At 51.3% G+C, this 23792-nt stretch overlaps 7 protein-coding genes and 1 non-coding gene across 8 annotated transcripts; 3 read left to right on the top strand and 5 right to left on the bottom strand.

The window, feature by feature from the left end:
• The first annotated feature begins 153 nt into the window (after window positions 1-153).
• On the top strand, window positions 154-256 carry BCR38DRAFT_t32. Its single transcript has one exon. It is a non-coding gene; the product is annotated as a tRNA-Thr (tRNA).
• A 597-nt stretch (window positions 257-853) lies between these two features.
• BCR38DRAFT_17683 (uncharacterized protein) lies at window positions 854-2428 on the bottom strand. The gene is made up of 2 exons (XM_040853900.1): window positions 2020-2428; window positions 854-1953 (listed from the first exon to the last, which is right to left on the bottom strand). The coding sequence occupies exons 1-2, from the start codon at window positions 2176-2178 to the stop codon at window positions 907-909; spliced, it is 1206 nt and encodes a 401-aa protein (XP_040721276.1). The 5' UTR covers window positions 2179-2428; the 3' UTR covers window positions 854-906.
• A 1524-nt stretch (window positions 2429-3952) lies between these two features.
• Window positions 3953-5941, bottom strand: BCR38DRAFT_417730 (cation efflux family-domain-containing protein). Its single transcript, XM_040859173.1, has one exon. The coding sequence runs from the start codon at window positions 5654-5656 to the stop codon at window positions 4118-4120; it is 1539 nt and encodes a 512-aa protein (XP_040721275.1). The 5' UTR covers window positions 5657-5941; the 3' UTR covers window positions 3953-4117.
• Window positions 5942-6439: 498 nt separating this feature from the next.
• On the top strand, window positions 6440-7549 carry BCR38DRAFT_404738 (uncharacterized protein; the record flags this gene model as incomplete). Its single annotated transcript, XM_040857870.1, has 1 exon — window positions 6440-7549. The coding sequence occupies one exon, from the start codon at window positions 6440-6442 to the stop codon at window positions 7547-7549; it is 1110 nt and encodes a 369-aa protein (XP_040721274.1).
• A 515-nt stretch (window positions 7550-8064) lies between these two features.
• BCR38DRAFT_330593 (zinc-binding dehydrogenase) lies at window positions 8065-9291 on the bottom strand (the record flags this gene model as incomplete). The annotated part of the gene is made up of 2 exons (XM_040854979.1): window positions 8065-8265; window positions 8329-9291. 2 exons carry the CDS (start codon window positions 9289-9291, stop codon window positions 8065-8067), a joined length of 1164 nt encoding a protein of 387 aa, XP_040721273.1.
• A 2700-nt stretch (window positions 9292-11991) lies between these two features.
• Window positions 11992-13881, top strand: BCR38DRAFT_17619 (DnaJ domain-containing protein). Its single transcript, XM_040853898.1, has 4 exons — window positions 11992-12211; window positions 12309-12317; window positions 12433-13207; window positions 13261-13881. Exons 1-4 carry the CDS (start codon window positions 12132-12134, stop codon window positions 13552-13554), a joined length of 1158 nt encoding a protein of 385 aa, XP_040721272.1. The 5' UTR covers window positions 11992-12131; the 3' UTR covers window positions 13555-13881.
• Window positions 13882-13941: 60 nt separating this feature from the next.
• BCR38DRAFT_417724 (uncharacterized protein) lies at window positions 13942-15510 on the bottom strand. Its single transcript, XM_040859172.1, has one exon. It carries the CDS (start codon window positions 15368-15370, stop codon window positions 14054-14056), a length of 1317 nt encoding a protein of 438 aa, XP_040721271.1. The 5' UTR covers window positions 15371-15510; the 3' UTR covers window positions 13942-14053.
• Window positions 15511-17221: 1711 nt separating this feature from the next.
• On the bottom strand, window positions 17222-18627 carry BCR38DRAFT_480171 (uncharacterized protein; the record flags this gene model as incomplete). Its single annotated transcript, XM_040863246.1, has 5 exons — window positions 17222-17551; window positions 17615-17844; window positions 17895-18314; window positions 18369-18419; window positions 18486-18627. 5 exons carry the CDS (start codon window positions 18625-18627, stop codon window positions 17222-17224), a joined length of 1173 nt encoding a protein of 390 aa, XP_040721270.1.
• Window positions 18628-23792: the final 5165 nt, after the last annotated feature.

The following is a 23792-nucleotide window of genomic DNA, read 5'->3' as shown; positions in this document are numbered from 1 at the left end:
AGGATGATTCCAAAAGTTCTTTAAGAGAAATAAGGGTGTGAAGACCAAAATTGATCGTAGACTTGAGCGGAAGCGTGTGAACAACTATAGTCACTTAAACATGGATAAATCTAGTCTGATCGATATATAGTCGTTCTAGTATTAATATGTAAGGTCGGCTGGTGTAGTTGGTCACTTCGCTGGTAGATAAGTCCCGATTTGAGCCTCGCCCACTTGGGTCGGTGACGAGTCGCGGGTTCGAATCCCGCAGCTGACACACAAGGGGGTTTAGTCAACCCTTACGGCGCGCTGCCCACCTTGTTGACTTCGCCTACCTAGCGATAATAGGGAGATTGGTGCAGTTTAGGATTACGAGCATCCTAGCCAGTCGACCGTCAAGCACTACGTCGGCGGAATATAACTCGACAGCCGGTCCAGAATTCGAATCGTTAATCCGACCCCTTATCGGACCTCGCCTTTCCGATAACGCTCGTCGGCGAACCCGTCCCCTCACGATAGAAGGCGCGCAGCACGCCCTCTCGCCGCGATTCTTGCGAGCGTCTGACCACGTTACGGTCTATCCACTTGAGCGTATGGTTGAGATGTATACGCTCGACGAGAACCCCAATTAGCAGATACTACGACTTGTCGCGACAAAAAAATAGTCGAGCATCTTCTGCACATCAGCAGCATCCCACCCCTGAGGACGAATTTAAGTGCCACATTACCACACTTATCGGTAGTTCAGGCAGGGGTTGTAGCACAGACTTAGGGAGGGACAGGAGGTTTAGTAGTCATTTGGCTACAAGTTTACCTGTATAACCGCCCGACGCGGCTTAAGGGCCCGCTATATCATCTATAGCCCCTTAAGGGAGTACTTGTAGAGGTACCGAGGGTTAACACCTACGGCGTATTTAATATTATTTTTTAATATGTAAGGTGTCGTGGCGGTGGGCTGGTTTTCTGTTCGAAGATGCCTATGCCCTTGGTTTCATTCGTCATCACAGCCTCTGCTCGGCGGTCATCCAATCCATCATACCACAAATAGGCTACCTCTGCTAGAACCAGCGTGAAAGTCACAACAGACATGATCTGGCCGAAAGTCCACTCATTGTCTGCGTAGGTGTTTCCTGTGGCATTCGCGAGCGCTCTTTGGACCTGTCTCATCCTGAACACACCCCAGAGAAGCGGCACTGCCAAAATTGTTGGGCCCAGTACAAGGAAGGCCTTGACACCTTTCCTGGATTTGAGACTTATGCCTACTTTAACCACAAGGTCAAGTACGGGATTGCCTGCGGGTAGCAGTTGTATGCCTCGGTTGTCTTCCCCTGGGTCTTGGCCGGGTGTTCTCCTATGCAGCCAGTGCCTCAAAATTGACACCAGTACCAACATGAGCAAGAATCCGAAAGCGATAAGTTGCAAAGCCGTCAGTACGGTGTTCTCAACACTTGAAAATAAGGCATCCCCACCGAAACAGACTGCTTCGATATTCTGCCAGTCTTTATCTGTCACTACTGTCCCTCCTCCGTCGGCAGCCCCTTCCCCTATTTTCGTGGGGCCTAGATTTTGTATGGCCTGTGAGATAATCGAATATAGCGAAAGAAGGAACACGAGGCAAAACAGGAATAGGCGATGCTTGCTCCTTTGCGGTTGTTTTGCCAGTATTGCGATGGGGTACATGAGCGGGAGAGCGACGAGAACAGACACGGCCCACGTAATTCGAGCCTCTTTGGCTCCAAAACCATTGCTGTCGATGCCGTAGTCACGTTTCACGAGACTGGTAATGCAGGCGAGCTCGACTGCAGCTGCAAAGTACGCTGCGCTGTCGAAGAATACAGCCATGACGGGTCCGTCCCCGAGAGGGTTTTTGAACGACCGCCAAAGCCAGTGATCGCTTTCGAAGTGACGGAAGATCACAAACAGTAGCGTCGTGCCCAAACCGAGACCGACTTCGAGGATATACCCAACGAACATCTATCAATATCTATCAGTTTTGTCTCAGATCATGTATCGGGAATACGACTGTGGCTTCTCCCTTACCCCTATTCCTGAAATGTCCGGATTCCCGGTGCCCCAGATGGCTCTGCATATAACGGGCTGACACGCCCGCATCGAGTCCACGCCAAAGTTTGTGGTGTTTCCCAACAGTTGCATGTACTGCTCGAAACTCTCGAAGTCGACGAGGATTGAACAATCCATTTCATTTCATGATCCAATCTCCAACACGCATCTGGGAAGCACTTTTTGTTGTTTGGTGTTGCAGTACCAGGAGCAGGCTGCGGCACGAACCCGGCTTCACGTTGCGCGCTGCATTACGCATGTGATGTGAACCCCGGCCTTCAGCTGAATAGGAAAGCAAGAAGATGTAACGATACACCGACGCCTCAACGTTAGGCAGCAAGCAGCCCCCACTCACAAAACCGTTTAGGAGCCTCGTCCCGATGAAGGTTCGCGTTAAAGCATTTGGTCGACTGCCAGACCGCAATAAAGTGCACTTGGGCCACGGGTCTCCTTCAATGTTTAGGGGTCGCTTCCTCTGACAACATGGCTTTTCGAGAGCCATTACAGACCACAGCCTCGTCGGAGACGACTAAAAGCACGGGCAGTTCACAGACCACCGGAACTGCATATATCGTTGAAAAACGACAGGGGAGGAATCTACAGCAATGTGGCTACTCTCCGGAACTGAGTACTTATTATTCAATGGCTTCGAAGGCGTTTTCCACTGATCAGAAGCACTGCCGCAGACGTTGTGATCGAATGTGCTTTGGACGAGCGATGCGTCTTCCTTGCCCTTGGGGATGAAGCATCACTGGTCGTTGCAGGTTGCTGCCCTGAGTCTAGTAGTAGTTGTGGCTTCGCTACCGCTTGCGTCGACGGGACGACGCAATTGTCCACCACCCAAAGCTCGACAAAATCTGCTACGTTAACTTGGTGAAGCAGAAAACCTCGGAAGTTCCCGCCGCTCGTCAGGGTAGCACTAACAGCTTTTGCAGCCCGTACCAGGCGCCCTTTTGCGGGACTGTAAGCTAGCCCATGAATGGTGCATTTGCGTACGGGTGTGTAACTAGTAGCCCGAGCCCATCTGTTCTCCTGGTATATAATACGACATATACGGAGGCGCCGTCCACACTTACCATCAACTCCCTGCCGTTCTCAGCTTCGCCCGGGAACGCGTCCTCTTCCACGACTAACCCGACGAGGTCCACAGCTATTCCCTCTAGTGCCGGTGGCAATGGGAGCAGCGCATATCCGTCTGGTGAGACTTAAATGAAATTGCGTAGTAGCGGGTCAACTAACAAATAAGGATTGGGCTTGGGGGCGCAAGTAGGGCTTGGTGCTGGCCTCGGAGTGGTTGGACTGGGGGTGCTTGGTGTTTTGGTGTAAGTCGCAAGGCTGTGCAAGACGTTAAAACGCATGCTGACTTCATGCAGGTTTTTCGTACGCCGGGGGGTACTTAAAAGACAAAGGGCTTGTAATAGAGTCGAGATTGGTGAAATTCGTACCTATTTGGACCAGACCGGCTATTGGTTCACGCAGTTGGTTCAAGGCAATAATTATAGGAGCCGGACTGACTACCGTAGCCTATAGTTGGTTCAATCATTAACACTTACCTATGTACTTAGATGGTAATTTCTCCGAAAAAGAAAATAAGGAAGGAAGGAAGGAAGGAAGGAAGGAAGAAAGAAGAAAGAAGAGAAAAGAATAGAGATAAAGAAAAAGGATGGAGGATTAGGTTAACAATGGATCAGAGGCGTGTTTTAACATGAGATTTTGCATATAAAGACAGTTTAACTGATTACTAACCTACCATTGCGCCCTAATCGATTCCAACGCAGACTGCTAAAGCGGCTGTTGTCACCGGCTGAATTATGCTTCCAGAAACAGTTTTGATACAAGAAGTGTCCGTAGCGCCGTGACCATGAAGCTGCTAGCGTATCATAGCACAGAGAAGCATGATGGACAAAACTCACGAGGAGCTGAATATGTTTATATATCTGGTGTATGGTTTGGTGAAAGATATCTACGCAGGGAACAAACAGTCTTCACAGTACTATTCGAGCAAGCGCCCAACGCCCCAGGAAAGATGTCAAGCCTCTGCAGATAGCTTTGAAGCCGAAGCTGTTGTCTTCTACATCTACCTCGCATCTGCCGTCATCTGTAAACTGACCTCCCACCTCAAACTCGCCCCTTTTCCGTATGGCTCTCCCAGTCGGTTTTGTATTAGCGTAGATATCCTGGTTCTTAAATGACTCAATGCGCCGTCATCACTGCCTTTGATGACAGCCAGCTTCATGTTTGCCATGCAGAGCCCGTAGTGTACTTGCCAGAACTGCGCCTCCTCCACTCTTGCAACGCTCGGTTCAGCCTCGATTTCACGCAGTACGTCTGCCACTCCGACGTCTTTGTTTCTGCCCGAGGATTCAGACCGTCCACCGTACGACATGAGCAGCATGAATCCCTGCGCAATTGCCAACCGAACCCCTAGCCCAAACATGGCCACGGCCACTACGCCGCAAATACCGCTGTCTAGCCAGATGTGGATGGGAATCGACAGCAGTGGAAGCATCAGCATGAGAAAGCTTGTCGAGAGCGTCAGGAAATGGAACGGGTTGCTGAGGATGCTCGGAAGACTAGCCAGATAGCTCACACGCATCAATCTGCTAATCCGACCGTGATTCCGCAAACCGTATGCACTAACCAGTGTAGCTATGATAGCCGCCAGGCTTGCTATGTCGAGACTCCCTGGTGGGACCCTGGAATCCTCGCCGACATGAGGATCGGGGTGATGCGACTCATGATCGCCCAAGCCCTCGAGGACGTGCTTCAAGTTATGACTGACAAGATCGAATCCTCCGAAGAACAAGAATACACTCATGGCGAAACCGGCCAGTACCTCAGCTCTTTCGAGACCGAATGGGTGGCGTATACTGCTTCGCTTCCAGACCTCGAAGTTGCCCAGCACGTCCACCGCCACGCACACTGCTGCACTACCGACGTCGAAGAAGACCAGATGCGAGAGGGCCGTCATCGCCAACGAGCCGTGAACTGACAGCATTACCGAGATGGCGATGAGGAGATGACAGCAACACCAATACAGCCGTCCACGCTGTTCTGTCGACATGGATTTCCATGCCTCCTTCAAAGTAGGGATGGGCAAGTCGCGTGGGAGAGCCAATGGCGGTCGAGGCGGAGGCTCTTGGAAGATCTGATGCTGCGCCGAGATGGAACTGTGCTTGTACCTATGACCGCGACGTTGGCCGACGTTGGGCTTGACGGGGGATGTGGATATGATCTGAGTCTGGAAGTTGAATGGGTTCGTTGGACTCTCGACGGGAGGCGTGTTCTCCCTATTGAAGGCCCCGTTAAGGCCAGGGGAAGGATATGCCACCATCGTGGGAGAGAAGGAAGGAGAAAGCAGCGAAGGGTTGTGCGGGAACGTGGGCGCTACGGGCGACAGCCGTTGAGGGTCGTAAAAGGGCTCTTCAAAGCTGCTGCGATTGTCATATGTGCCGTCGTCGACGTTGTCGGGAACGCGAAGCAACGGAGCGCTGCTGTTGCTCTGATGGCCAAGTGTCGGGGCGTTGTCGGCAGAGGAGGGCGGAGAGGGTGTGCCTATGGTTGGAGTAGAAATGGAAGGGATGGAAATAGGCTGTGGGCGGCTGCCAGGAGCCATGGATAGAGAGACACAGTCATGGACTGATCATGAGCAGAAGTGAGAGGTCAACACTAAGTGGACAAGGGCTGGGCCTCGTTCCTGACGCTTATCCCGATTCAGATGGTGGTTAATCTCGTAAAGTCGCAGTTTTGTCGAATACAGAAGGCCAATCAGGTCTCGTCGTTCCACGCCTTGCCGGTATGTCCGTCTTGACTCAGTGCGATAAGGAGACGCCTGGTTCAGAGCGGTATAGAGTGCGCTTAAATTTGGAAAATGGCCGCTCCCGTCTTAATGCGGAGACACTGGAGAGAAGTTACATTGACTTTAGAGTTGATGAACTGTCACTTCCATGATGCAAGCGGGACATTCCTTCTCCCCCTGTACCAGGGTATTGCTAGCCACGCTAGAGTTGGGATGACTGACAGGGAACAGGGCACTTGCCTGCAAGTGCAGTGCCCGCCACGTTTTGGTTCAAGCCGGACCTGGTGTTACTTGCGATTTGAGTAGGTTTGCAAGGAAATAAGATCCCACTGCAGCGAACCAGATATTCGCCGGAACTTGACGACCTGGAGGTAACTGCACCTACAGACGAAGAACCTCGAGAGGATATTCTCTGATGGAGAGCTCTGAAGCGAAATAACATACTTCGATTCTCGAAAGCCCCAAGGAGGCATGCGACGACTGTCTTCCTCACGTCGACAACTTGTGGTCAGACATTATGACGGGCGCCACCGCACAACCTAAAGGAAAGCTTCATCACAAGCACACAGCCGTCCGTACTTAACGCAAAGTACCGCTACCATGGAGAACAGGCCACTGACGCCAAGTCAAGCTGGCCAGAATGGCCAATTGAGCCCCAATGCCGCCTCGGTCCAGAGCCGCAAAAGGAGTGGTTCTGGAGGTGGGTTCATGTCCAAGTTCCCTTTCATGAGAACGTCGGACATCAAGTCGAACCTGAAGGAGCCACAGCACCTCAACGTCGCCCAAGATGCTCCAACCCCTCCTCCACGCGCACTCGCCGTCATATCCTCCCAACAGCAACATCAGAAGACGCGCAAGAGGAAAGGCTCCCTCCGGAAAGTCGCACTCCTCGGTCGTGGCGCGCAACGCGAGAGGCGCGATCTCAAGCAGCCGCTCCTAACAGTTGACACGACGGCGGCGGCGGCACAACAACCACTTCCCTCACAGCCGCCGGGTACTGCTGCCACCAACTCGGGGTTTGACGGGCAGGCAGCGAGTCCACCGCCGATCGATGCGCATGGTCTTGGCCTCGGCATCTCAGACATCACACCGCGTCCGTCCATGGACGGCTACGCGCGACGAACCGAAATGCTTACATATCTACCCGCGCTGCCGATAACAGGCAGCACCGAGTCGCTCAACACTAGTCCTACCATATCCTACACCTCGACCACCGACGAAGAAGATATACTTTCCCTGAAGAAGCACGCGTCTTCCACGGTGCGACCTGGTCTCGTCTCCCTCTCCTCGGGTTCCGAATCTTACTTCCCCAGCATTGCCCGCTCGTCATCCATATCGATACAACGGCGACGCTCGGTTAAGCATGCCAAGTCGCCTCTATCACTCCAAGGCCTCGCGGCTTCTCCTCTCCCCGCTGCGGAGGAGGACCATGACTACAGCGAGACGGAATGGTGGGGATGGGTTGTGCTGATCGTGACATGGACGGTCTTCACAACGGGTATGGGGAGCTGTTTGGGCGTCTGGAGCTGGGCGTGGGATGTAGGGACCACACCGTACGCGCCGCCCGAGTTCGAGGATGATCCCACGTTGCCTATTGTAGGATATTATCCGAGCTTGATGATTTTGACGTGTATCATGGCTTGGGTTTGGGTTATTACCGCGTGGGTGGGGATGAAATACTTCAGGCATGCGAAGATCAGCGGCGATTGAATGCATAATTATGAAGGGGTGCATGTTTATGTGCACCTTGCCACCGTTCCAGCATTTATATTATCGTCGATATACTTTGTACTTACCCTCAATCCTCGCGTTGCCTTCATGAGGGACGAAAGGATGGCCATTTCGACATACGTCTTGTCGACAGATTTTTTTATCCTCATCCTCATAGAGAGCGCGGAACTAATGATCGTGAGGTTCTACTTTGGGATACAAACAAGTGTACGTGGGCAACATGGGCAAGCAAATATAGATGGCATTGGGTATGAACAAATTGCATATTTCTGGCAATGTGGGTCCCCACTGCAATGTCTAGGAGGCAGGAGGATGCTCCCGTCCACGGCACCGCAGAAGCCTACGGGATACATATTCGTGCCCCTCGGCAGGAAGCAATTTGTCAATACTCTGACACCAATCCGCCTGCAATCCGCCTGGAGATGACATAGGTACTGGGCGTGTTCAAGAATGGGCCCCTAGTTTGCAAAACCACGAAGCCTTGAGTTGCAAGATCATAACCACTCATCGTCGGCAACCCGCCAGACGAGTCTCTCGCCACTCGGTGCCTTTTCCCTCAGAAGATCCAACGCCGTCTGTGCCCGCTCCAGCATAGTCTCTCCTTCCACGATCCTTTGTTTATTCGCCTGGACAATACCTTCCTCAAGCAGAGTCGGCATGATTTCGCCCATGAAGCGGTCCTTGAGGCCGGATGTCTGGTACGGTATTAGTCAAGGTTAACTTCAATACGGAGTTAGTGGAATGTCGAAGAAACTGACCTCTTCCCAAAAATGCGCCCTCACGCCATTCAGTTCCACCCCTTCCGCCCACTTCCCCGGCAGTGTCTTTGTAACATCCAACTCGTACTCAGGCACGTCCGTAGCCGTCGCATCCTTCACAATGACCGGTAACAAAATTGCGGCTTTGGTCCCCTTCTCAGCAATCTCCGCGAGCGGCCTCAGCGTCCCCTCCAAAGACCCTATACAATCGAAAATGTAAGGCACCTTTGGTCCATCGCTCTTCCCATTCGTCCTGCTCGCATATTCTGACACCCGCCCCACAACACCGTGTTCATTATAATCATACGCCACCTTCGCTCCCATTCCCCTCAACACCTCGTGGTGTTTCGAAGACGCAACCGCAATCAAGTTCTCATACCCCCAATGCCGAAACACCTGAATGGCATACATCCCCACGCTCCCCGCCGCGCCCCAAATGAGAATCGGGTCGTCCTTCTGCGCCGGCTCCCACCCTTTCGGCTTTGGCCACGGCAGGTCCAGGCCCAGATCCGCGTGCGCGGCCCGGAAAACGGTAACTAGATTTGCGGGCACCGTCGCCACGGCTGCGAGACTCATCCCCGCGGGGACTTTGCCATATTGGTGCGACGCGGCGGTGATGTAGACTTGACCACAGCGCTCGGGGGTTGTTTTGAAGCTGTAGCCGAACACTTTGTCGCCTACTTCGAACCTGTTGTTACTGCTGTTGCTGTTGGTAGGTGAAGAGGAGGGGCCAACTTCCATCACCGTGCCGGCTGCGGAACTACCAATGATGTGTGGGGGTTGGATGAGCAGCCCGCCGTCGGCTTGGTGGAGTTCTAGGGGGGAGGAGGCCGTCCATTCTACGCGGATGCGGATTTCGCCTGCTTTTGGGGTGAGGTTGGGGTAGTAGAGGGTTGAGAGAGGGCTGCGGACTTGGGTGATTACCACGGCGGGATGGCTGTTGGGGCCTGGGATACTAGACATGGTGGTGTTTGACTAGAGGGCGAGAGGGTTGAAAAGCCTTTCACAGCAGGGATGATTGAATGACAGACAGGATGTAATAGTCGTCTTGTTGTATCGATGATAATGTGGCCTAGGTTCACAACTTAAATACTCGCCATCGTTGTGTTACGTGAGGGGTCGTGGGGGCAATTATCCGATCATCTTGCACAAATTCCCGAGACGTTGAGCCCACTCTGATAAGATCTGTTACGGCTGCTATGCACCTCTATGGGTTATTTGGTGTGTTTCTGGATGTCAACACTTGGGGCACCAACAGTCCTCTCCTTATTTCGGGTCATATTTGTAAGCCATGCCATTAATCAGCTTGCCCGACCCACTTCCTACTGCCGGACAGGATCGGAAATCTACATTAGAAGCAACATGAGGTGACGGTCAGGGATTTTTATTGGATATTCTTCGAATTCTCCAAGTGGTTTAGAACACAAGAATGGGGAAAGGGGGCGGGTGTCGGGAGGGTCTGTGTTTTATGTAAGTCACAGTCGGTGCCCTACTTAAAGCTTTACAATTCACATATCTGGATCTGAGTGGTCGCCATGGCCTTCTACATCAGGAAATTCCGAACCATAGTTAGCCCGCATGTAAATATCTTCGCCCCCTTTGCATGTCCCAATGTCGGAAAGTTGATAGCGAGCTCTGCTGTCCCACCAGCCCGTGTACTCGTCCGGCCCGTAGTAGACCAGGATCGATCTGCACTTGATCTGCCCGTTGACATACAACTTGATGTGGCTTGTAACACCAAGCACGTAGCCCCGTACGGTATTCTCCCATGAATCCGAGTTGTAGGACCCTGCCCCTGAGAAACTGGGAGGCCAGGGCGAACAGAAGACGTCGTCGACGCTCAACTATATAATAGATACATCGCGGTATCCAAGCTCCTTCGCTTTGGACTCTTCGACTCATTCGGACGTCAGTGGAAATCTATACCTACGCTGCTGTGTTTCCTTTGTTGTGTTTCCTTTGTTGAGGAAGGCAGGCTGCATGGTCTGGATATCAAGTATGTGCGGATTTAGCGAGCCTGCACCAAGCTATGTCTTGCCGGAATCATTATATAGAAAGGAGCATGCCACCATGCATGCTTTCCCGAAAGTGTCCACCGTACTGCTATATACGCGAGTATATGCAGGCAGGACTTCAGGGTGTCTTGCATGGCACCCAACAAGGACATATCTCGCTATCAATAGTTCCACAGTTGCAAAATACTTATACGGATTGACTATCTCGGCGGGCTACTCTATTTCGTGAGACGAACCCGTCATCTCCCCAACCTGCTTCGCGATTCTCATGCACTCAACACAACGAAGCCTTCAATCGTCCTTGTTGGAGCTGCCATCAAGACATCCTTCAATTGTGTCAATGTTCTACCTCACCCGCTGATATCTGTGCTGATAGTGCACTAGCACGAACAGAGATGGGACAGCGGACGGTGAAGATACCCTATCGTGTCGCGTGATGTAGATCTGCCGTTGGCAGTGATCCCGGTGGAGCCACGCATTGATCCTCACACCAAATATCGGAGTCCCTTAGAGACAATCAATATGTACTACGGATAAATATCAGATAAAATGACAAAAAGTTTAGCAGCTCTCCTAGATTCAAGGCAAGTATTGTAGTTTTAGTGCCACACTCGAGTATCTCTCCAACTGCGATGCAATGAGACCTTGCGATATGATCCCCCCTACGTTGTTGGCAAAGCTTATGGGAACCTCCGGCACAGGCATATTACATGTCTACTTCATTTTTCCCATACCGTGGGAAACCAATATGACAAATGTTTATATGCTTTCACCGCAGCATCTCAACGACCTGCAGTCAGGGAAATCAATTCGTTTTGCATAAGACTTCGGCTAATTGTTTTACCTGCTTTGGGTAGAAGTTTGGAGGACCTCATATCCCATGAGTGCCTAATATGCCAACTGAGCACTAGCCTTGTTAGAGGGTGCAAGAACATGTGCTCGTTCAAAAAGAGCTGTAGCCAAACTTTTGTACACATGACCAATCTGATGGAAGATTCTAGAACCTTCTACAAGTCCACTGTTATGACATCGCCCCATTAGCCCAGCGGAAGCATCTTTCTAGGTTCGTTCAGATTTAGCATATACAAGAAACTACTAATTGCTCCAAAAAGGGAGATATGTGGATATTCAATACAGCCTCGGGGTTTATTTGAAGTTGAGATACCTCGTTGTCTAGTAAAGGACGAACAGGGTTCTCAAGAGCACAAACTAATGATTGCCATAATCGCGGGGCACCTATGCAGGGAGTCACGACCCCGCAATCCGCAACAATGGCATTCATACTTGACCGCCTACATTGTTTGCAAGCAACAGCAAGAAGTAATGACCTCCATTCGAAGATACGCAGAAATGTGAAGATTCCGGAAATGAGTCCAGAAGACAGACGAGCACAACCCTCGTTGGCCAATGCTTCAAGCTCGAGCAGGATCTACCACCATCAAGACGCAGCTAACTTGATCAAACCCCTGTCGAATGATCTCACCTGGAACCGTGTCACTAGTAGCTGATCACGGCATACTCAGGTGCCTCAATTCCCGAATCTTCCACCTGCCCCCCTGCACGAGCCAACGTGACTGCCCAAGGACATCGAGCTGCAGCTACTTGTTGGCTCTCTGTCACCTCATAGTCATTGCATCACTTCTCTGCAACACACTTTCGACAACTTCAATTCACTGCGACACCGTGTAACTTTGTGCTCACTGCCACTTCAACCATTGTCGCAAACTTACATCAATCAACCTACCTATAACTTCCTACTTTTCTCCACACCGTGGAAAGATCGTCACGATGGTGAAGGAGACGAAGTTATATGATCAGCTCGGCGTCAAGCCGGATGCTTCACAAGACGAGATCAAGAAGGGATATCGGTGAGTTGTGCTCATTCCCAATTGTTCATACCCAAGCATCCCCTACCACCTCGCATCATTATTGTCAAGACTGCGCAGGGGAAGCCAACATCTACAGCCTAGTGAGGTGATTTCTGTTGACTGCGGACCACCTCCACCTTAACTACCATCCGTCCTCACCACCCCGTAGTGGCCCTTCCATCCGTTCTATTACAAACTCAGCTAACCATTGCTGTACACAGAAAAACCGCGCTAAAATGGCATCCGGACAAGAACAAAGACAATCCCGATGCGAGCGAGAAATTCAAGGAATGCTCCCAAGCCTACGAAATTCTGTCCGACCCTGAAAAGCGCAAGGTGTATGACCAGTTTGGCCTTGAGTTCCTGTTGCGGGGCGGTTCGGCTGCTCCGCCGGGTGAGAACCCCTTTGCCGGCGGCGGTCCAGGTGGTATGCCTGGTGGCTTTGAGGGCTTCGGTTTTGGCAGTGGCATGCCGGGCGGTGGAGAAAGAACCTACCACTTCAGCACAGGCGGAGGAGGTGGCGGCGGTGGCTTCAACTTCAGCAATGCGGAAAACATATTTGCCGAATTCATGCGGAATGGCGGAAGTGGCGGCGGTGTCGGCGGACTGGACAGCGAAGATATCGCCGGTATCTTTGGTGGCATGGGCCCAATGCCGCGGTCAGCAGGCGGATCAGCACGCTCCAGTCGTATGCGCAGTAGCACGGGATTTGGTGGCCCTGACCCGTTCCGTAGCAGTGCGCGCGAGGCAACCCCCGAAGTCACCACGGTAGAACGCGGATTACCGCTCACGCTGGAAGAGCTGTTCAACGGCGTCACAAAGAAGATGAAGATTAAGCGTAAAACGTTCGATGACAGCGGAAAGCGTACTACCAGCGATCAAGTGCTGGAGGTGCCCATCAAGCCCGGCTTGAAGAAGGGTAGCAAGATTAAGTTTAAGGGTGTGGGAGACCAGGAAGAGGGCGGCAAGCAGGATTTGCACTTCATAGTAGAAGAGGTAAGCCAGACCATCTTGTTTTCGACCGAGGACTGATGCTAACATCACGACAGAAAAAACATCCTCTTTACGTCCGCGATGGCGATGATTTGATCCACACCATGGACCTCCCTCTGAAGGAGGCGTTGACGGGCTGGAAACGTACCGTGACGACGATTGACGGCAGGCAACTCACCATCGATAAGGGGGGCCCCACTGCACCAGGCAGTTCGGATACATATCCGAGTCTAGGCATGCCGATTTCCAAAAAGCCCGGTGAGAGAGGCAACTTCATCATCAAGTATAACGTCAAATTCCCCACGACTTTGACAGCGCAGCAAAAGACAGAACTCAAGAGGATCCTATAGAGGACAGCATTTGAGTATGAGGCAGTTTGGCGTTTTACTGGATGGAAGGCGTTGTGGTTGACCACTTTCGACACGAAGGGACGAGGACATGATTTATCGTTTGACGTGAGGTAATACAAAAAAGCCTACCAATGATGTGAAGGTGATACCTCACTTGGCATAAGGTCAAGTATGAGGTTTGTAGGTGAATACTTGCGAACGATGACTGGATGTATAGATTCGTAGGCAATACGGATAGGTCTATAATGACGGCATTCCCACCATTTTCTAGATCATGGAATTAGTGCAGAGACACGTGAACGTGAATGAATGGCACTCGCCATGGACCGAGGTGGGTGCCGTTCAGTAGTCAAGACGCGTGTACAGTTCTCCATATTAGGACAAGTTATTGATTGATGTGATTGTTGCAGGTACATCTCGCCGTTTGGAGCTGCAACAACCCAATGACCACAGCTAACTAACACCATCGCAAACCACATCACTGGTCTCTAAAACCTACTCAACAAATCACCTCGGCCTTGATCAAAACAGAGTAATCGTCGTCAATACGTTTTAGAAGGCAAGGAGTAATCATCATATCGACGACCTGCTTCTTGCCCGCATTGCCCTTCAGATCCATCGTCTTGGCGTTGAACGGATACCCCCGAGTCAAAAGACTCCCCGGCTCATTTGACATCAAGGGCACGATCCTTGACCGTGCAAACACAGCACTCAACTGCGCCCCCAGCTCGACAATCGCCACCACAGCCTTCTTCAATGCCTCAGTATCCACTCCCGTTGCATACCGCGTCAACACATCGTATATTCCTTCCCCAACTCTCCCCACAGCCTTGGCATCAAAGTGAAACCCGTTCCCCAACACCCGCCCCGTATGCACCCGCCAGCTGATATATTCATCCGTGCCAATCCGCTCACAATTCTGTATCATATCATTAAGCGCGTGGAACCCGTCTTTGACCCGCGACCCCCACACAGCGCCTGGCTTATGGAATAGGCCGTGGTACAGGTGTTGCCAGATCAACGCCCGGAAAAAGTAGCCCACGAGTCCCTCGGTGCTAAGGTAGGTGCGCCAGTGTCCCGACAGTGTCTGGAAGTCGTTCCTCTCTTGATTCGAGATGATTTTCCGAGCGATGGGTTTGTTAAACCGATTCAGTGTGAGCAGCCGGATCATCTCGCGGAGTCGAGACCACTGCTGCACGACTTGCGTCTCGTCCACAATGGACGACCCTGCCTTCGGGTCTGCGTCTTTGATCTCGCGGAGCTGGAGAAGCAGGTCGCCGCAGAGTCGTTTCTTCTGCTTCAGTTCGTCCGTCACGTCTGTGAAGCGCTGCTCGACTTGTTCGAGTTTGCCTCGGGTGAGCGTCATGGTGTCGGTTTTGGGGCCTTTGTGCGGCGACGTCCACCGCGTGGGGTTTCGTTTTGTTTCTAGCTCTTCGGTCTTCTTCCGGTATCTTCGCGGGGAGAGGCTTTCGTCGTGGGGACTGCGCCGGCGGTCGGGGGAGGACGGGAACATTCCGTGGGTGCTTCGGAGGAGTGTGTTTTCTGTCTCGAGCGCATGGATTCGGGCTTCGAGGGCGCTCTTCTCGGAGCGCCAGGTGGAGGAGGTTGTTTGCATGGCTTTGGTGATTCTGTGGGTAAGGGTCTTGTGTTTCTCGGCGGGGGCTGATTGCGCTGTTGCGAGATCTGTCTTGGGTTGGTTCGTATGCGCGTCGTGTGTACCTTCTCTAATGACTTGGACGAGAGTCTTCGGGAAAAGGTTGGTCTGAAATCGTTCGGACAGGTCGGGGGACAGGTGTGGACCCTCTTGTTCTTTCATGTCTAAGTCTTTGTCGCTGGTATTCTCAGAGATTCGAGCACAACCAAGGCAAGTTGTCTTTATTGTCTAACTCGCGACTTCCCAGAACAAAGCTCGTCAATAATATACAGTAAATCATTCATCATATAGCTTCAGAAACACAATTTTAGAGTCGATTCCAATTCTTTTTTAGTTGTGTTACGAAGCAATATGTCAAGCCGGGCATATATAATCGGGTCATGTGTACTGTCTATTTGCTAGGTATGGAAGCTACGAACGTGGACCCCATGCTCAGAATGTTGTCCACTCTGTCATTGCAATATCCCCCGAAGTATGGACCCTTGAAAGAAAGTATCCCTTTTTACACACACACATCCGTCTTGACCAGAACCATGTGCTCATCGTAGTCTTCGCCCTCAGAGTTGCCACATTGGCACAGAACTGGAGAGATCAAGAGATCGACCTGCTACTTGGGATCGAAGGTCTCGCATAGCCTCTTTTTCGAAGAGAAAGCTGTTCCTTTCTCGCCCTGGTAACACGGTGGGGCGTAGTGCATTGCTGGTGATCAAGCCATGGTCGAGCTCAGCTCGGTGGCTTTGGTTGCTATCTTTCGCGTTGCCGATTCGAAGCCCTTTATATCAAGGGCTGAAGCATGCTGATGAAACCAGGTCGTCTGAACCCCGGTGGTGCCTGGGAACTTGCTAGCAGAGAAAGAACGAAGTTATGTGCAGAAAAACAATACTGTCGAATGTGCTGGAAATATGTTGGACATATCCCCCAACCTAGGAACCCCAACTTTCATCTAGGGTTCCAAGAAAATCCTCGTTCACACGTTCCCAGATCTAGGCCTCGGAAATGTAATGTGCCGGGTTTTCGGTGGTGGGATACTTCTCCATACCCGGCGTGAAATGTCTGCAGTCGTTGGCTACCTGTTCGATCAACTCCGCGAGGACGGGCTTGTTAAAAGCTAGTGAGGCGAGGTGGTTAACGGCGTATTACAGTGAATTTCATTTGGTACTGTGGTTTATCATCAGCATATACAAAACCGCGCCGGTGTTTTGGGCTTCGCTTAACTCATTCATGGCCTCTTGCCACATGGATTTAAGCTGCTTGCTTCTGAGCCGTCTCGCTGTGGCGCATATATTCATGCGATTAAGGCAGCCCTTCGAGACAAAGGTGATTCGGATCGTGATCATTTCGTTTGGCTCAAATGAGCCGGCTCTTGCTATAAATCAATTCAGCATATCCAACTTACTTTTAACTACCTCACTCGCTAATAGATAACAGGAAGTCATCAATTTCAAAGTGGAGATTGTCAGTGAATACGTCGGAGGCGATGGTATGTCTCATCTCCCATATTGAATCATAGCTAAGGTCAAATATGGTTTATTCGCAATCTGCAGTTAGGAGATATGGACAGATGTTCCTTGATCAAGACTACGAGGCATTCATGAAAGAAGCACGGGAAAAGAAGACATTGCGAAGGTTTTCGAGGAGTAATATCCAACAGCGAGCTCCTCTGACTGCAGATTTGCTGGACCACGAAAGAGCTTGCGCTTTGCAGAGACTTGTCAATCCTGACATATCTTGAGATATTCCGAACTTGGTAGATAGACTCTGAGCCATATTGAGGTTAGGACGGCGACAATAGATGACTTTTATGAATTCTTCTTCGTATTTACCTAACAGACGAATCAAGCTCCACGGCACCCATCGAAGATCATCTGCCAGTCTTGGATTTCAAACGCCAGTAGCACCAGCGTTGCATATAGGTGATCCAAAATAGGAAAAGAATGTACGAAAAACCAGTACATCGCACGTAAAACACCGACGCCTGTCGAGACCAGCACAAGAAACAATGCAACTTCAAAGTCATCCATCATGGCACTGCTGTAGATTGGCTAGGAAAGTAACTAGCACAGCCATATATGCACTGAGGCCAACCAGCACGGTGTCGAACTTGACGCCCATGGATGTCATGACAATCACAAATGCGAAGCCAAAGCCGACCACGACAGCCAGGGACGTCTCCTTCGACAACGATGCGAGTAACAATATGGCTACCGGCGAGCAGAGAATCACAATACTGAACAAGGCCAAAATACCCTCGGAAACACGCTGCAGCCATTTGGCGTTGATATGGTCGCTATGCGGGTCCGCCGCGGACTCACCCCGCATCTTGAAGATAAACCTGAAGACGCTCTTTTCGCTGGGGTCAGTAGGGACTGAGATGATTATATTGTTCGTGATAAAGCAAAAACATACAGAGCATAGCCTCTCCACGAAAGAGTTTCTCCGGTAGTACAAAAGCCACTCGAGAGGCTCGTAAAAGGGTTTGGTCCGCGTCGAGATGAAGTCGTCCTCACCCTCGCGTAGGAATCGGACGGCTTCTTCATCCAGTGCGTCAAGGTGTAGTTGTTTGAGGAGGTCTTGAGACGCTCGGCTGCTGACCTTGTGCAGGTTCCGCAGATTGCTGATGAGGAGCACGAGTTCCCCTGGGATGTAAGTGTGTAACTTACAGAGTGGCTGGCAGATAGTTACTTACCGTATCTTATCAGCCTCGGGAGGAGTCTCTCCAGTATGGCGTCTTTGGGGTCTTGCTTTGACTCATTGTGTACATATTGGCAACGCATCCGGCTGGGGGAGTCCAGGCTGCTAGATCGCCTCCTGTTGTCCTGCGTCAACTTTTCGTCGCCTGCGCAGTGGAAGTGGGTATGGCATGGAATGTCCGGGCTGAGGAGACGCTTCTTGTCGAACGACAGCGTTCGCAACCTTTCAGAGTTATTATCTTCGTCTTCCAAGTCCATCTTCCATAGGTCCGCGCCCATGGAACACAATTTGGTCTGCTCGTCGATGAGGACTCGATGAAAGAGGAAATCGAAGTTTCGTACGATGCCTCCGTTGATCTGGCCTGACAGGCCAGATTGTTTGGCAGCCAGTAACGGCCAGCCCTTAGTAGCGTCACCTGTTTCAAGGCTCAGTATGAATTTTGTTGCAGCGTGTTGTAGAAGCGACTGACTCAGGTATTTTGGTCGTGTTGTCCAGTGGGACGACGTCCTGGAAGAATTTCCTGGCAGGTTAGCGATGTTTTTCGGTGCCCATGTTTTAGTTCGCCGAAATGATCTGGAAGCCTTACCAGTGTTTGTCGACTGGGCTCTTGATGAAGCACCTGGCACTTGAGCAGCAGAGCTACTTGTGGCATGCTGCGTACTATTGGCATGGGCTGGGGTGATTGGCGATGCTTGGCCTTGTTCGGCCATGGCTGAAGTGTTATTCATGATGGCTCCGGAAAGAGTGGTTCAAGTCTGGATTCCTCAATGCCAACAAACATGTCTTTTGAGGTCGTCCCGCAGCTGGCCTTAAATAGACGTCGAGTTCGAGGCATGCTTCGTCAGGAGAGACAGATCTTGGACCATGACGAAAATACACAACTTCCTGGACGGGGGCAGATCAGGCAACAAGCGCTTCCTTTGCGTCCTTGACCCTCTTTTGAGGCTTCAAGTCTTGAGTTCCTCGTCAGGAGGGTGTAGCGGCTTTCGTTCTGATGGGTAGAATGCCTCAATCCAGGGTATAAGTAGGTACCGCATTCAATTGGACAGACCGGGTTTATTTGCCAGCCCGGTTGAAGAAATAGAAGGCCTCGGCCCGGTGCCATGCGGCCTGGTAGCAAACACCAATGGCAATATTTTGATATCTGCTGAGGGTGTGTGAAGATGTAAAGGGCATCTATTTGCAGCCCAACGCCAGACTTGGCCATTAAGCTGGCATATATATGCGAGGGACTGGTGCATATTCACAAAATGATCGAGTGAGAGTCATAGACGCAGGGCCAGACAGCAGGCTCTCGGACCCTTCAGGGACCACTGATGCTTCGAGACAAGGCGGTCACGCCCAGCGACGATGTGACACACCTGGGGGCTAGTTGTGACGATCATGACCGGTGTAGATACGAATAATGTAAGTTAGATACGAGATGACTAGTTCTTTCAACGGAAGGGGGGACGTCGATAGAAAAGACTGCGTTGCGAATTATCGTCGCCTCTCATGGGTTGGTTCTGACTAGGCTCGGTCCTCGGTACAGCCATCTCATGGTCGAAGTTCACGAATGGTTATTAGGAAATCATGGTGAGGTCAAGCTTACGGGGGCCGTTCAGGACATCACCATATATTTTGGGTGGGCTGAGGCGATTGTTCAACACGATGGGGGGACGAGAACGTGGACGACAGGTTGTTTGTCTTCGCTATGCCGAGACAAATGCCGAATAAATTGAAAAGGCCGTTCCCTCAAAGACGAGGGCTCGATTTAAGGATGGGGGTCCATATGACTTTCGTCTCGCCGGACAGAGGGTAGAATTCTGTTGACGACGATGCTCCTTGGTTGGGCTGGCTTACTTTAGTTGAGCGTTAGACACATGCTACCGGAAATTGCCACAGATCGTCGAATAGTTAACGGCTTCTAACAGCTTCAGATCCTGGAATGATACTTTTCGAGTGGGAAACATTGTGGCGCTCGAGGGCAGTATACTCGAAGTTAGTTAGTTAGACGAGTTGGTTCTCGTATGATCAGTCCAATATCGAGGGTCCCGGTAAAGGCTCCGTCAAGGGGAAGCAGCATTGGGAAGATGCGTCAGCGTTAGAAAAATCCATTAATAGAAGAAGGTAAATGGGTTAGTGTGAGTAGGCCATGGGGTAATGATGACGGGCCTTGATTTTATTTACATCATGGAAGTGATCGGGACCCGCGCTGTCTCAAGCCAGCATGGGAACACTGCCGAAGAGAAAGTCTACTGTTTCCGGAGACGACATGGGGAAATAATGAATGGGAAGGGGCTTCCCGCCCCTTCAGGAGGTACTAGGTCAGAAAAGCTGGGGACTGGTCGAGTCGAATGTGCCGAGGTAGTGTCAGATTGAGACAGCCAATACGCGATGATCACGCCCACCCTAGTGAAGACATTTCAGCTGGTGTTCTCTCTCAGCATTGCGCCCTATTAAGCCTAATCGTTCGCCCTCTTGATGCCAGCCGTCGTCGAGTCCGCTAGCAGAGCCTCAAGGCAACTTCCTGGGCCGTGCTGACTTGCAGTTTGACGTCCAACCTCATTAGATGTCACGTTCAAGATGTCTTTTGCACCATTGAAACCCCATCTTGACCATCAACTGCAACGTGGGAAGGTGGATGCGTTTGCTTGATTCACCTCTCGGCGTATGCATGCACTGCATATCTGGCAACGAACCGAATGCGGCCGTCCATCTCCAGCACCCCCATGAAAATGACGCAGAACACGATATTTTCTTGGGAAATATCTCCGGGATTGCTTGATGAGCCCAATTGCCCCCAAGACTGCCCAAGACGCGGAAATGGGAGCGGGACCTTCCTTGCATGGATGTTAGATGCGACACAGATGCCACCGTCTACGAATTGAATCGAATATCACACAATCTTGGATGTGGCAGTGGATCGGATGCCAAATGGTGCGAAGACATGGCCCCATCAAGATCACTAGGAATGTCGAGTCCCCTCTATCCTTCTGATAAAGCGAAAACGAGAACGTACTCCAGCGGATCCATCGGAGAGTCGATAAAATCTAAACATGCAAACGGTCTTTCGATAGGATCCCAAGATGGACAGCCATGGTTCTCAGCTGCAACCAATGTATTTTGCCGAGGAAGAATCATCGTCGTGTCACCCCAGCATATAATCCGGAGATCGCTGCAAGTCATGCAGTGAGACCCAAAGCGACCCCATCCGTCGGGTACAGTGGCTCCTTCCACAGCTTCGGATTGGTGGTGCTTCCCAACGTTGTCTTCCGAAGCCATCATCACATGGTCTCCTCGTCGTGGCCCCCTTCCCCCTTTCCCCCTGAAAACAACTGCTGACCCGTCTTGATTCTTTCAGGTCTTTCAAGGAGTCCGTGGTATATGGTGATGCGGGACCAGCATTTCAAATTGGACAATCAATCGTTTTGCTCCAACGGATCCTATCCTCATCGCTCGAGATCAACTCTCAAGTTTGAACGCTACCCCAAACCCATATTTAGTGGGGCGATTGTCTGGGGCGATTGTCGGGTCCGCGAGCCACTCCATCTTCAGCAGTCCTCTGATCAGTGGATACTACCAGGACATCGTCGGAGACGCCAGGATGTAAAGCATTTGGGCGTACGAACAACGTCCTACGAAGGGACGATGGCCTGGAAGCTCGGCCATGGACTGTCGTCAAACACTGCCTCGGATCTGCTTTGAATTGCCCAGGATTGTCCTCGAGGCCGACAGCCCCACCAGGCGCCGAACCCGATGACGACTCAAGTCAAAGGCTTGAGGCAGCTCAACTGGGCTCAGCTTTGGAACTGTTGGTTTCGGCAGAGCGTCAGTCGAGTTCTTTGTGGGTGGAATCTCGTCAGCTGTGGTTGCAGTGCTTCCCGAGAGGGTTATCGGCTTCGCTAGTCGTGTGAACGCCAACCGGGCCCCTACTGCAGACGTTCGATTATGGGATATGCCGCGAGGCAAGTTTTGTTGACAGTGGTTTGCACATGGCTGCAACAGTGGCAGCGCATGCTCGTGCTCTCGAAGTATACCTACATCCACGGATTGTCGCAGGAATTGAGCCGCGGGCGGTATGACGCAAAGCGCGAGCCCTAGAGACTTGAGAGCCACAGAGCCGCTGCACGTCGACTGATAACGCAGTACCCCAGATGGTTAGCCCTCCGTGCAAGCATGGCCATTTCTCATTACCTCGACCAGAGGACTTTTGGATGCAGCCTACTGCTGAGCGAAGAAGGTCCGTGGGTCCGCGCTCTCCGGTTCTCGCTGGGGTTTTTCAAATCAGCAGAGCCTTGAGCAGCTGGCACTTGACGCCGGAACTATGGTTCGAGATCCCCGGGTATGATGAGTTGAACTGTGTTATCCCTTCCTTCTAGTACGTGATAGGTCACACGGGCAGAAACAAAACCACCCCTATAAAAGTCGGTTTCTTTGCACAAACTGTCAGATCAAACCGATTCTGACCATCAGACGAGTTTCTACTTTGATTGCATGCTTAGGCAGTTAAAACTCTGTGTCAGTTCTGCTTGGTATATTCCCGCGCGAATTGCAATATCAGTCCCACTGCACGAGCAGCCTGGCAGAGGCCGACGCCGCCAAAATAAAACAACAGCACGGTACACAACTCCAACACGTCAATATGGGCTCACTATGCTCGTGTTTCACAGGCGACGATAAAGCCCCCAGGAGCAACCAACATAATTCAAAGTATTGCTCTTGTGGTTGACTGTCTTGCTTCTGCTAACTCAGAGCGCTAGGCGTTCTTTTTTAGGCGTACAAAAGCAACCATCCACTGCTTCTTCCACGATTCTTCAGGATGGGAACAATGACAACAGGTCCGAAAGGAAGAGCAGGGGTAAGGACAAAGCTCACAGAAATGAGCCTGTCCAGAGCCTTTGGACATGAACTACTAGATGTTCTATTGCGCACGCATTGGCCTCAATGCTTTAAGACGCAACCTCGACGACATCTTGGGATTATGTGCGGCATCTAGAGAGTGTGGCAAACCAAACCTGGCGCGTTTGAGGCATCGATAGGAAATAAAAGTGTGTTCTCGACATGAGTCTGGATGATTAATGCCTAGACTTGGTGTTTCTCCGTGATGCTCGGTGTTTTCCGGTCTGTATCATTTAATTCAGGGTATTACGAAAGCTATCATTTGCCCTAGACTATCCGTACCTGTCGAATAAGTCGTCAGGGTCACGGCGTTCTAGACACGCCGAGACTGAACAACATGGACCCCTGGCCTCGCCACACAAGGTTACAAAACCCTGTACCAACCACCTCTTTTGCAGCCGCTCACAAGAAACCTCAGACGCGCATGAAATCTACATCTCGTGCCAAAATCGGCCAGCTGATTCCCCTTGCAATATCGTAACGCTGCCTACTCCGGACTGCACCCGAAGCTCGTCAACCACTTCGCCATGTTAACTCTTCTCCAGATCTGCCAACACACTGACTTGCTCCACTTCTACTCTATTATATCTGATGCAGAACAACAGTATTAGCCCTGTGACTCAAGTGCACTTGCATTAGCATTTCGCCCGGCGGATATGGAACTAAGTTTCGGCTCGGGCCCCGGCCGCAGGGGAGACTGGATTGTCGTTCATTGAATTTCATGGATTATGCCTGGCCAACTGGCAAGCGGTCCAATCGGATGAGATCTGCATCCAGGAAAATGGGCTCATGCCATGTGTTCATTCTCACGGACTCTTCCCCGGCCATGGTCGTCCTAGGAACAGACCGTTCCGTAACCCCTTCTTGGCCGAGTTCTTCACCGGATGGTTTCTCTGACATAGGAACTCCCCGTGTAGATGACCTATCGTGGCTTACTTAACAAATCTTACTTAACAAATTCTGCTACGACAAAACGGAATGGTGCATACTCCGAGGACTGTGCTAACCATTT

This window comes from Pseudomassariella vexata (assembly GCF_002105095.1).
Source record: "Pseudomassariella vexata strain CBS 129021 chromosome Unknown BCR38scaffold_1, whole genome shotgun sequence".
NCBI lineage: Eukaryota > Fungi > Ascomycota > Sordariomycetes > Amphisphaeriales > Pseudomassariaceae > Pseudomassariella > Pseudomassariella vexata.
The sequence above is the reverse complement of the archived record's forward strand: the minus strand, read 5'-3'. Positions and strand labels throughout refer to the sequence as shown.